General features: G+C 46.0%; 1 protein-coding gene across 1 annotated transcript in view; it reads right to left on the bottom strand.

Moving 5' to 3' along the window:
- Positions 1–13,228, bottom strand: part of Dennd2a (DENN domain containing 2A) — a 61,586-nt gene extending 48,358 nt beyond the window's left edge. Inside the window, exons 1-2 of the mRNA XM_051152431.1 lie at positions 13,224–13,228; positions 10,293–11,405 (exon numbers count right to left, since the gene is read on the bottom strand). Of these exons, the coding sequence (XP_051008388.1) occupies positions 10,293–11,405; positions 13,224–13,228 (1,118 nt within the window). The remainder of the gene's footprint in view (positions 1–10,292; positions 11,406–13,223) is intronic.
- Positions 13,229–13,722: the final 494 nt, after the last annotated feature.

Below are 13,722 nucleotides of genomic sequence, written 5' to 3'. Positions count from 1 at the left end.
GTCTCATAATGACTTGGATGCGGCAAAGCTATGGAGTTAACTTTAACCAGTAACTGGATGCCACCTGAGGGTCCAGTCTAGTCTGACTGCGGTTGGGGACTGCCAGCCCAGGGTGGTGCTGGTGGACTCTGCTGGTGGCGGGCATCACTAGGCGGTGGGCAATGTGTGAGGAAGCCCAGGGAAAGGTCAAATCTACAGGATGCTAAAACCATCCGCTGCAATGTCACAACCATGATCGGCGGGGAGAAATTTGGTTTTACAAAGATTTAAAAGTGTCACATGACCAAACGCAGTTCAAATCTAAAACTCTGAATCCAAGTTAAAGTATTTGGAGCATGCATCCGGGTGTAAATTCGAGATGTTGCTTGTGCTTAAGAAAAAAAAAAATCACCTTTGTTTCCTGGCAGCCGAGGCATTGCTGCCAGGGTTATTAAATATCTGCCATAAAACGTACACAGCCACGCTCACATTAATGTAGGAAGCCTGCCTTTGGAATTTCCTGACATGTGAGGGGCTAGGCTGAGGGCCCAAGTCTTTGCAGTTAATTTCCTGAGGATTCAGAGAAATAAAGAAAAGGAAGGGGGAAGGTAAGGGAAGAGGGGACGAAAAAGGGACAGAGAGAAGAGAGAGAGGGAAAAAATGTTTCCTTCAAACCAAGAATCAGTGTGGCCTGATGCAGCGGCTGGTATGCTGATTGGCCAATGAAAATACAGTGACTTCAGTCTGCAAAGCCCCCAGACTGGCTGTGTCATCCCAAACCCTTGCAGCCTCGGAATCCTTCATCATTATTTTTTTTTTCTTCAGCCTTAGCTTGGCTCTCCTGACTCAGAGAGGGCAGGATGTCTGCCAAATGCAAGGGGTAAGCCATTTTTCTTTCTCTGTGAGACAGGTCCGCAACAAAGAGCAGACTGTGTAGACAGTGAACATCTTGCCCTAATCACCTCCATTGTGGTGTTTTTTTAACAAAATGAGAAACCTAAAGTCAAAACTGCTAAAACGCAGCTGATGTGGTCCTATTCAAACTAGCCGAGAAGATTTTCATTTTTGAATTTAAACTAAGTAATTTTAGCTGCCTGTAAAGAAAAATGCGACAAGACTGAAAGCGGCAGATTGTAGCAAGGAGGAAAAAAAGGTAAGGAGAACAGTGACTCACCAGGCTGATTGCCCGCCCAACCAGGAGAGAAGATCTCTGTTCCCAGAACCAATCGGCCCCAGGGACTGGTGAGGGCCAGATGTCACTCAGAGAAGCCACAAGGCTAGGATTAAGGCAGCCAGGCTCTGGCGCTGGGTTGGAAAAGGACTCAGAAGGGGAAGATGGAGGCTGAGGGCATGTGGCTCAGTGGTGGAACATAAATGTAACATGCATGCGGCGCCAGTTCTTCCTTCAACAACAAAACTTACCAGTGGGCTGGGGAGGCGCTGCAGCAGTGCAGAGCAGTAGCTCCTGCAGAGGAACCAAGTTCTACTCCCAGGCGGCTCACAGCCACCTGTATCTCCAGCTCTAAAGGATCCAGCACCCTCTCCTGGCCTCTACAGGCACATAATCACGGGGCTTACAAACGCAGATACACAAATAAAAACAAATCTTAATTTAAGAACGACAGCAACAGAGAAAGCAAACAGCAGGCTGCAGAGATGGCTCGTGTTAAGAGCACTGGCTGCTTCTTCCAAAGTACCTGAGTTCAGTTCCCAGCACCTACATGGTAGGTCACACCCCTACCTATCTCCAGTTCCAGGGGATCGGAAACTCTCTTTTGGCTTCTGTGGGTACCAGGTATCCATGGAAACCCTCTTCTGGCTTCTGTGGGTACCAGGTATCCATGTGGTACACATACATACATGTAGGCAAAACACGCATGCCCATAATTTTTTAATTAAAAAAAGTTTAAACCAACAACAACAACAAAACAAATAAGAGTGGGCTGGCAAAATGGCTCATAGAATCTGCACTTGGAAGGCAGAGGTGGGCAGATCTCTGTGAGTTTGAAATCAGTCTGATCTGCACAGTGAGTTCCAGGCCAGTGAGGGCTGCTCTGTAAAGGGTTCCTGAAAGCATCACGGTCAGCATGGAAAACACTCTGGTCCAAGTGAGGTTCAGCAAGACTTATCCAGTGCTGGTTCAGACTTCTAGAGTCTGACACCAGACAGTGTATTTAGGCATATTTAAGTGCAGTACAATCCTGGAAAACAGTTTCCTGGTAACACTTATCTCAATCCCATGTGCCCAATGAAGCTTAAGGCGTGATCCCATCAATACTCTTCTGCATAGACATGTGACCTCTATCGTGAAGATGCGTTCTAGAGCTTAAGGACCTAGGATCTGGTGCAGCCTTGGTCATACATATAACACAGAGGTCATCAGACTATACAGTACATGTGACAGCTCCCCTAAGGGCTCTACTGACTGAGAAACAAAGCTCAAGATAAAGGCTTAGGAGGAAGAGTCTAGAATAAACATTCTGGGGGTCTTGGGTGAGGCCTGGCCCTTATGGGTGACCTGGTCATTAAAACATCCACTCCAGCCTTCTGGGTGGAAAACCAGGAATTCATTTCCGTCACTGACGAGGCAATCTGCATGATTAACGTTTCTCTTTCTTTCTTTTTTCTTCTTCTGGTTTTTCAAGACAGGGTTTCTCTGTGTAGCCTTGGCTGTCCTGGACTCACTTCCACTTCCAGGCTGACTTCAAAGTCACAGCGATCCGATTGCCTCTGCCTCCCTGAGTGCTGGGATTAAGGGGTGTGCCACCACACCCCACTTCATGATTAACATTTCTAGTTTTTCCTAGTGCATTACATAATTTTAAAAGTCTCAATAAACAGACAAACAAATAAATGGTTGCAGGTAATGGCGCCTGCTGCCAGGCCTGATAACCTGAGTTTGACCCTCAGAATCTTTGTGGTGGAAGAAGGGAAGCAACTCCTACAAGTTGTTCTCCAACTGTGGTATGCACACATGTGTGTACACACACACACACACACACACAGACACACGGTAAGTAAATATGAATGAACAAATCGCCCAAGTGTAGATATGCCTCCGTCATAGAACACTGGCACACACACAAAAAATCTTCAAATATCAGCAAATTGAATTCACCCACACACTAACATGGGAGCATGCTGGGAGTTAATTCCCCAGTGGGAAGGATGATTTGAATTAGAATACTCCCCATAGGCTCATCCTATGAACACTTGCTCACCAACTGGTGGCGCTGTCTGGAGAGGCTTAGGAGGGGTAGCCTCAATGGAGGGAGAGTGTCATGGGGGTGGGCTTAGAGAGCTTAAGGCCTCACCCTATTCCCAGTCAACTTTCTCCCCTTATGCATGCGCTGAAAAATGTGAGCCCTTGGCCTCTGCTCCTGCCACCACCACTGCTGCTTTCTGCCACATTTCTCCACTACGATGGGCTCTTATCTCTCTTGAACTGTAAGTCAAAAGAAAAACAAAAACATCTTTCCTCTATAAGTTGCCTTGGCCATGGTGTTTTATCATAGCAGTAGCAGCGTAACTGACATGGATGGGCTACTACTTAGACACAAATTTAGAGTTGGGGACGTGTGGCTTAGTGGTACAACACTTGCTTAGCATGTAAAAGACCCTAGATTTGATCCCCAGACCTAGAAAAAAACAGAATTCACTAATAGGTCAGCAACGGAAAGGACTATGGGACTCCTTTATAAAGCTTTTGTAAAGTGCTTTGGAAAAATCTCCATCATCCAGGTTGGAGAGATGGCTGACTGGTCAAGAGCACTGGCTGCTCTTCCAGAGGACCCGGGTTCGATTCCAAGCACCCACATAGCAGCTCACAGTTGTCTGTAACTCTAGGATCCTGTATGTACATGCAGGCAAAACACCAATACACATAAAGTAAAAATAAATAAAAAATATTTAAAAAAAAGATCTAACATCCAATTCTTTTAAAACTCTTAATAGATTTTATGACTGTCGATATAGCCCTATTGGCAGACTGCTTGCCTAGCACACAAGAGTTCCCGTGTTTGACACTTAGCAACACATAATGGTCACGGCAGCACATGCTCTCAGTACTCAGGAAACGGGTCATCACCTGCTACATAGCAAGTTCAAGCCCAGCCTGGGCTACATGAGATCCTGTCTCAAAAAACAGAAATAGGGCTAGTGAGATGACTCAGAGGGTACAGGCACTTGCCACAAAGCCTGACAATTCCCAGAACCTACACTGTGGTAGAAAAGAACTGACTTCTTTTTCTTTTTGGTTTTTCGAGACAGGGTCTCTCTGTGTAGCCTTGGCTATCCTGGACTCACTTTGTAGACCATGATGGCCTCGAACTCACAGCGATCCACCTGCCTCTGCCTCCCAAGTGCTGGGATTAAAGGCGTGCGCCACCACGCCTGGTGAGAACCAACTTCTAAGTGTAGTCTTCCCACTGCCACGCACGTGTGCACACACAATCCCCTGGTCCTTACAAAATACAAAAATATGTTAAAAAAAAAATTAAAAGCAACTTCTTAAAAAAAAGAAAGAAAGAAAGAAAGAAAAAGAAAAAAAGGGTCTATGATGGCTGGAGAGGTAGACTTTCTAGGTAAAAATTTAGGAAGTTAGAGGGCTCAGTGGATAAGCACCCTTCCTGCTCTTGCAGAGGATTGGAGCTTGGTTCCCAGCACCTATGTTAAGCCACGCAGCTTCTGCTCCAAGGGATCAACTGTCTCTGTCCTCTGCAAGCATGTACTCTTGAGCATGCACAATTAAAATAAAATAAATCAAACACTGGGAGGGGAGCAGGAGCAAAAAATACATAGCTGGGTGTGATGGTGCACCCCTTTAATCCCAGCACTCGGGAGGCAGAGGCAGGTGGATCCCTGTGAGTTCGAGGCCAGCCTGGTCTACAATGTGAGTCTAGGACAGCCAAGGCTACACAGAGAGACCCTGTCTCAAAAAACAAAAACAGACAAACAAACAAAATATATATAAATAAATCTTTTTTAATGAGGGGAGCTGATGAGATGGTCCAATGGTTAAGAGTACTGCCTGCTCTTCCGGAGAAACTAGGTGCAGCTCCCAGCACCCACATGGTAACTCACACCTGCGTGTAACTCCAGTTCCAGAGGATCCAATGCCCCCTTCTAGCCTCTGAAAGACATAGGCATCCATGAGGTACATCTGTACATATAGGCAAATACTTATACATGTAAAAATAAATAAATCCTTAAAAATTATCTACAATACAATACTATTTTAAAAAGATTTTTAAAATTTATTATTATGTATACAGTGCTCTGCCTGAATGTACACCTGCAGGTCAGAAAAGGATGTCAGATCTCATTGTAGATGGTTATGAACTACCATGTGGTTGCTGGGAATTGAACTCAGGACCTCTGGAGGAGCAGTCAGTGCCCTTAACTTCTGAGCCATCTCTCCAGCCCAATACAATACTATTTTGATAAAATAAAAACACAGGTAAGAACAGTGAAACACCCCAAGTATCACCAATAAGTTAAAGGTAAGACAAGGCTCACCCACTGCCATCAACACTATCATTTGTTTATTTTTATTGTATCTAAATTTTATTTTGTTTATTTTGTGTGCAGGTATGTAGATGCAAAGTCATCATCCTTTGGAGACAGTATAACTATGTGTGTATGAAGGCCAAGAGAATTAACTAACAAACGCCTAAAAGCAGAAAGATGTTTCTTTAAGATGTCTTTTAAAAGCGCTGTCTGTTCTTCCAAAGGTCCTGAGTTCAGTTCTCAGCAACCACATGGTAGCTTACAACCATCTACGATGAGATCTGCTGCCCTCTTCTGGAGTACGGATGTACATGCAGGCAAAACATTGTAAAATAAATAAATAAATAAATAAATAAATCTTTTTTAAAAAGGAGAAGACAACAAAGGAGTTGGAGAGATGGCTCAGTGGTTAGGAACACTCACTGCTCCTCCAGAGGACCTGAGTTCAATTCCCAGCATCCATATGGTGGCTCACATCCTTCAATAACTCCAGTTCTTGGTGATCTGACACGTTCTTCTGGTCAATGGAGGCACCCAGTATGCATATGGCACACATATACACTCAGTCAAAACACTCAAACATAAAATACAATGAGCAAATCTAACTTAAGAAAAAACTAAAGATAATGCTTAAAAAAAAAAAAAAAAAACAAGGTTTCCTTAAATATAAAACCTACAAAAGAGAAAAGATTATTACATTGAAATCACAACAAAGAAGCCGGGCATGGTGGTGCACTCCTTCAATCCCTGCACTAGGGAGGCAGAGCCAGGCGGACCTCTGTGAGTTTGAGGCCAGCCTGGTCTATGAGGAGAGCTCCAGGACAGCCAGGGCTACACAGAGAGACCCTGTCTTGAAAAACAACCAAACAACAACAACAAAATCATAAGAGAGGATCAGGCATAGTGGTGCACTTGGGAAGCAGAGGCAGGCAGTTATCTGTGAGTTCGATACCAGCCTGGTGTACACAGTGAGTTCCGGGACAACTGGAGCTACATAGTGAGACCCTGTCTTGAAAAAACAACAACAAAAACAAGAATTGAAACAAAGGCCTAGAAAGACGGCTCATGGGCTAAGAGCACTCACCGCTCTTGTACAGAACCTGATTTCACCTAGCAACCAACCCTGTGGAATGGCTTATAGTTTACTGTAACTCTACCTCCAGAGGATTCAAATGCCTCTGACCTCTATGGGCACCTGCACCTACCATGCACATACTCACACACATATGCATAATAAGAATAATTTTTTAAATGCAACAAAAATATTAAGTCTTTTAGGAAGAAACAAATGTACTCAATCCTAATTTAAAACATGTATTTGGAAACTGGGCATGGTGGCGCACACCTTTAATCCCAGCACTCGGGAGGCAGAGGCAGGTGGATCATTTTGAGTTCGAGGCCAGCCTGGTCTACAAAGTGAGTCCAGGACAGTCAAAACTAGACAGAAAGACCCTGTCTCGAAAACCAAACCAAACCAAAAAACCATGTATTTGGGGGTATGTAAAATTTGACAGTGATAAAGAGGACATTTAGAGAAATACACACAAGAATTTTACATATAGATAACAATATATATCCAAGCATGGTATTGTATGCCTTTAATCCCAGTATTTGGAGGGCAGAAGCTTAAGAATCTCGGTGAGTTTGCACCAGTCTTGTCTATATAGTAAGCTCCAGAACAGAAAGGATTACACTGAGAGATTCTGTATACACACACACACACACACACACACACACACACACACACACACACACACACACACACATTTTAGAACATGGAAACTTTTTCCTTCTTGGAAGAGAATAGAAAAAAATTAAGCTATTTGAACCGAAGGCACACTAGGGGTCAGATGACAACGAATGGGTGCAGAATATAACTTAATTTCTGGAGACTGCCTCTGGCTGCTGAGCGAGGACTTTTCTGGGGCATGGGCAATAGTTCTAAGGTGATATAATCAGATTCAAGGTCAAGTTTTTAAAAGGAGGACTGAAGGACTTCTTGCTGGGTTGGTCAGGGCCATGTGGGAAAGAAAATCATAGAGTGCTCGCTCTGGGGTCTAAGTAACTAAACAAAGGGCGACGCCATTTAATAAGATGCTGATTACTGTGAGAGGAGTTGGCTCATGGCGGTCTGGGGTAAGAACCCCCTGGAGGTGCAAGCAGGGCATGACCACACACATCAGAGACCTGAGGGGACCTCACCGGGAGTCCTACACTTGCAAGTGACATGCACAGGGTGGGATGAGACCATCAGGGAACAAACGTAGGGAAGGGAGAAAAGTTTGTGGTCTGAGCCCGGCTGAGGGAGGGACAGATTCGGATACTTGGTACGATTCTTTTTGGTTTTTCTTTTTTTCTTTTTAAATTGAAAGATTTATTTATTTATTACATATACAAATGTTCTGCTTGCATGTACACTTGCACACCAGAAGAAGGCACCAGATCTCATTATAGATGGATGTGGTTCCTGGGAATTGAACTCAGGACCTTTGGAAGAACAGACAGTGCTCTTAACTGCTGAGCCATCTCTCCAGCCCTCTTCTTGGGTTTTCAAGACAGGGTTTCTCTGTGTAGTCCTGGAGCTCACTCTTTAGACCAGGCTAACTAGGTACTACTCTAACAAGGAGAAAAGTTAATTCCTCAGAGCAGCTAGGAGGAGGCCTCACCTGGAAGTCCCTGACTCAGAAGCCAAATGAAGGCAGTGTTTCCAGATGGGGTGACTGACCGTTGTCCTCAATTCCAAAAGATGTCATCTAAGAAAATAACAGAAAACTGGCCGCTGGCCTTGGGCAATGGTAGATTGAGGATGAGTGGACAAAGCCCATGTGGAAGATGCCAAGTAAAGTTGGGAGGCAAATTAGGGAATGAAATAAATCAGACATGGTGGCCCACTGTAATCTCAGCACATGGGGGGGCTAAGGATGGACTGCCACAAGTTCAAGGCCAGCCTGGGCTACATACATAGTGAGTTCTATGACAGCTTGGTCTACAGGTAAGAACTAGAGGGCTCTATGTCCTTGCACAGACAAGCAGTAGGGAAACCATTAAGGTTAAGCAAGTGGGCGTACCATGTCAGTGGAAGGGATGTGTAGACTTGGTTTTCTGCCCAGAAGCCTGGCGTGGATGTTGTTAATGACCAGGCCACCTTTGCTACCTATAGGTGCCAGGCCTCACCCCAACCCCCACCCCCAGAATGTTTATTCCAGGCTCTTCCTCCTAAGCCTTTATCTTGAGCTATGTTTCTCAGTCAGTAGAGCCCTTAGGGGAGCTGTCACATGTACTTTATAGTCTGATGACCTCTGTGTTATATGTATGACCAAGACCACACCAGATCCTAGGCCCTTAAGCTCTAGAACGCATCTTCACGATAGAGGTCACATGTCTATGCAGAAGAGTATTGATGGGATCACGCCTTAAGCTTCCGTGGGCACATGGGATTGAGATAAGTGTTACCAGGAAACTGTTTTCCAGAACTGTACTGGACTTAAACATGTCTAGAAGTTTGACTCAATACCAGCTAAGTCACGTTGAACAGGATTTCCTTCTGCTTCTCCAGGCTTTGTATCTCTGCTGGCTGTAGAGCTTGTGGGGATCCTTACAAAGACCCTGTCTTAAGAAAACAAAACTCGGGGCTGGAGAGATGGCTCAGCGGTTAAGAGCACTGACTGCTCTTCCAGAGGGTCCTGAGTTCAATTCCCAGCAACCACATGGTGACTCACAACCTTCTATAATGTGATCTGATGCCCTCCTCTGGCCTGCAGATAGATGTACCTGCAGGCAAAGCACTGTATATGTAATAAATAAATATTTAAAAAAAAAAAAGAAAGAAAGAAAAAGAACAAAACTCAGCTGGGAGTGGAGGTACCCACCTTTTTTGTTGTTTGTTTGTTTTGGGTTCTCCCCTCAAAAAAACCCAGGGTTTCTCTGTGTAGTTCTGGCTGTCCTGGACTTTGTAGACCAGGTTGGCCACGAACTCACAGTAATCCACCTGCCTCTGCCTCCTGAGCACTGGGACTAAAGGCACGTGCCACCACGCCCGGCTAAGGCACACACCTTTAATATGCACACTTGGGAGATAGAGGCATCTGTGAGTTCAAGGCCAGCCTGGTGTACATAGGGAATTCCAGGACAGCCAGGATTACATATACAGGCCCAGAGTTAGGATTCCTCAAATCCACAGAAAAGCCAGGTGAACGTTGGTAGACCACCTGTAATCCCAGCGCTCAGGAGGTGCAAGCTGGGGCAGTCAAACATAGAGATCCTGCCTTATTAAATAAAACAGAGAATAATCGAGGAAGACACCTGATGTCCGCTCTGGCCTCCATACTCGGACAGACAGACAGACAGACAGACAGACAGACAGACAGACAAAGCAGGAAACACTTAGGTCCCACCAGTTAATACAATAAGAAATGGCTAGCTTTACAAACTTCTTCATTGAAGCCTTAACCTTTGGTTACAATTACAAGTGCTTATCACACCTGAAATGTAATTTTGTTGGTTTGAGACAGGATCTCACAAAGCTGCCCAAGCTAGCTTGGAACTTGCTATGTTTATGATCCTCTCGCCTCAACCTCCTAAGAGCTAGGATTATAGGCTCATACCACTGTGTCTCTCTCCAGAGGGAAATATTTAGAAGCAAACACTCTTTTGTGAGAACAAGGGCAAAGTGCAGCAGGTGGATCAACCAAAAGCCTCGCAGTGCCCGTAAGGGCCCTCGTGTGAATGCGACACATCACTAGGCCAAGAAGGGGTAGTCACAAAGGGACACAGGCGACAAGCAGAGTCGTCTGGTGAGCACCTACCTGTGGTCTGCACTGGGTCTCTGCCTTCCAGTCCACAGTCTTCTATTCACAGAAGTGGGAGGGGGGGAGGAGGGCAGCGGTGGGGGAGGGGGAGGCAGAGAGGGCAGTGGGGGCAGGTTTCTCTGCTCCTTCCTGAAGCTGATGCCTGGGCCTGCGTCCCTGTCCCCTTCTTCGGCATGTTTGAATGTTCTTCGGGGTTTGGGGAGGGGGTTGATGAAAGGCTTTGGGGGGTTACACCTGGAGCCCCTGTATACACTCTCCTGGCCTTTCCACTCCTCTGAAACCTCAGGGCTGGGCTCCCTGAGCTCCAAGTGGTGGGCCCTTCGGCCAGCTGCTAAGGCACCCTCACTTTCATGGTTCCCGGGAATGAGTTGGTCTTCCTCTGTCTTGTCAGGCAGACAGTGTGGGGAATAACAAGTGCCCGGCAACTGGGGCTGCAAGCCAGCGGAGCCATCCCTCAAGGCCTTCTCCAGTCTCTTGACCTGGCCCAGTACGGAGAGATGGTCACTCTGAAAGCGTAGGGCACTGGGTTTTGGCTCGCGCCCTCGGTGCTGGCTGGGCTCCGGCTGTGCATCGGTCTGCCTCAGGCCTGGCCACCGTTCTGCATCCTGACCCACAGTTCTTCCTGTCCCTCTGCTGTCACTTTCCAAGCTCTGGGTTTCAAGCCTCATCTCGTTCTTAGTTCTGGTGGCCTCACTGTCCCTCCTCTCCAGCCTGCTGCAGGGTGGCGGGTGGTTCTCCTGGCCATCTGCTTGCCTGGCAGGCTCAGAAGCAGGCGGCTCCTGCTTGCCTTCCCACTTGGATATCTTGTCCTTTATGCTGAGAGGCTGGGGTTGACCTCTGGTATGGGCGGATGGCCCAGGGTTCCGGACACTACCAGGCTGCTTCTTCAAGGGCCTGCCGGCCTCTTTAGCACCAAGGTCTGCAGCTGGGCCACTGACGGTCATGCTGGAGCTGAGCATGACCACTCTTGCCTCCAGCACGAGGTTGTGAGGCCTCCTGGGGGCACTCCTTCCCAAGGGCAGTGCTCCGCTAGTCTCTGGCAAGGAAACGGCCCTCCCAGCTCGCTGCCTTCCTGGCGAGTCCCCAGCCTTTGGACCTTCTGCCTGGACCCTGTACCAGAGACACAAATAGAAGGTGAGGGGTTCTTAAGAGGGCTGTTCTTGGCCAGTCCTGGAGCGCTGCCAGCACTCAGACAGACATATTATATATAAATTGACAACCGCAACACTGAAGCTATCGCTAAAGAAAAAGGAATTTTATCATCTTTAATTTGTATGTACATAGGTATTTTCCTGCATATATGTCCGTTAACCTTGTGGGTGCCTGGTGCTCATGGAGGTCAGGAGAGACGTTCATATCTCTTCAAAGTGGAGTTATAGATGGTTGTGAGCTGCCATGTGGCTGCTGGAAACTAAACCCAGGTCCTCTATAAGAGGAACCAGTATTCTTAACTGCAGAGACATCTCCAACCTCTGGAGCTATTTTTTTAGATTTATTATTATTTTATATATATATATATATATATATATATATATATATATATTTTTTTTTTTTTTTTTTTTTTTTTTTGAGACAGACTCGCTCTGTAGACCAGGATAGCCTCAAACTCAGAGATCTACCTGCCTCTGCCTCCCAAGTGCTGGGATCAAGAGCACGAACAACCATCACTTGGCTTTAATTATTTAACTAATCAATTAATTAATTTGTTTTTTTTTTTTTTTTTTTTGAGACAGGTTCTCAGGGTAGCCTTGGCTGTCCTGGATTTGCTTTGTAGACCAGGCTAGCCTCGAACTCACAGTGTTCTTTATTTCTGTACGTGTGTATCTTTTGAGGCAGGGTTTCTCACTGGCCTGGAACCACGAGGCTACACTAGCAGGACAGTAAGCCTTTGGGATCACCTGTCTCTGCATATCCCCACTGCTGGGATTATAAACTGTCATACCCAGCTTTTTGTTTGTTTGTTTGTTTTGTTTTTCGAGACAGGGTTTCTCTGTGTAGCCTTGGCCATCCTGGACTCACTTTGTAGACCAGGCTAGCCTCGAACTCACAGCGATCCGCCTGCCTCTGCGTCCTGAGTGCTGGGATTAAAGGCGTGCGCCACCATGCCCGGCTTAACACCCAGCTTATTTTACATGGGATCTCCCAGTCTTGCAATGACTACTTAAAAACCAAATAATACCACAAGTGTTGGGGTAATCTTTTGTACACTGTGGGAAGGGTGTCTACATATACTCAATTGTTGATTGCTAAACTGACAGAGAGCTGAGTACTGTCTGGCCTTTGCATTGCTATTTTTTGTTTGTTTGTTTGTTTTGTGTGTGTTTTTTGGGGGACGGGGGACAGGGTTTCTCTGTGTAGCCTTGTCTGTCCTAGACTCAATTTGTAGACTAGGCTGGCCTTGAACTCACAAAGGTCTGCCTGCCTCTGCCTCCCTGAGTGCTGGGATTACAGGCATGCACCACTATGCCAGCCAAAGATTTGTTTTGGGGGTGTATGCTAATTTTTCTACTCAGTGTAGAGATAGAGGCCAGGAATTTGAGCATGTTAAGTAGGCTCTACCACTGAGCTATGTCCCCAAACATCCATTTCTTTTTCTTCCAAAAATAGGAATATTATATCTCTTCTTTAGACTGGAGCCTTCTGAGTTCAGAAGCCTTATCAGTCTTGTTTGTTGTTCACCATATATGGCAAGTTGTTAATATATATATATGCCTTTAATAAATGACTACATTAATTCCTAAAATACATCTCTCTCTCTCTCTCTCTCTCACACACACACACACACACACACACACATACACACACACACACAGCTCAAGGCACTCAACTGATTGCATTACAGTTTTCATTTAAGATCCCAGACACCTGGAGTAACTTAACGGCACCTGTGGAAAAGAACGGTTTGTTGGAAGAACATGCTGTAGTTACCGCATGCAAGAGGGGTAAAGTATGGTGACACTATTTCAACTGTTCCTATCTTCTCTGCATGATTCTTGCACCCGTGGGTGTCTGGAGTTCCTGTTTCTAGGATCCTAGCCTCCAGGCTGCAGAGCTGTCATGAGCTTAGCGATAGCAGAACTTGAGCACTGTCAAGGAAAAGGCTCCATGCCAACAGAGGGCGGGAAATGCTGCCCATGTGGACAGCTGCGGCTGCAAAGCTTTAGGGTTCCAAGGTAAACGCAAAACCTGCAGTTCTACAGCTAGAAAAATATGCCCTTGCCTGGAAGGCACAAGGGGGCTTCACAATGCTCATTTGGCACTACCCAGACCCTCTCAACTACTTTTGTCTCAAGACTCAAATGAAGGCAGTTTGAAGAGATGTCTGACCGGAGCCTCAGGAGAGTGATGTTTCTTTAGTTAAGGAAAGCGAGGGTTGTGTACCTGGGAAAGGAAGCAGGTGAGACACTCAATTTCTATACTGTTAGGG

Source organism: Acomys russatus, chromosome 10 (genome assembly GCF_903995435.1).
Source record: "Acomys russatus chromosome 10, mAcoRus1.1, whole genome shotgun sequence".
Taxonomy (NCBI): Eukaryota; Metazoa; Chordata; class Mammalia; order Rodentia; family Muridae; genus Acomys; species Acomys russatus.
The sequence above is the reverse complement of the archived record's forward strand: the minus strand, read 5'-3'. Positions and strand labels throughout refer to the sequence as shown.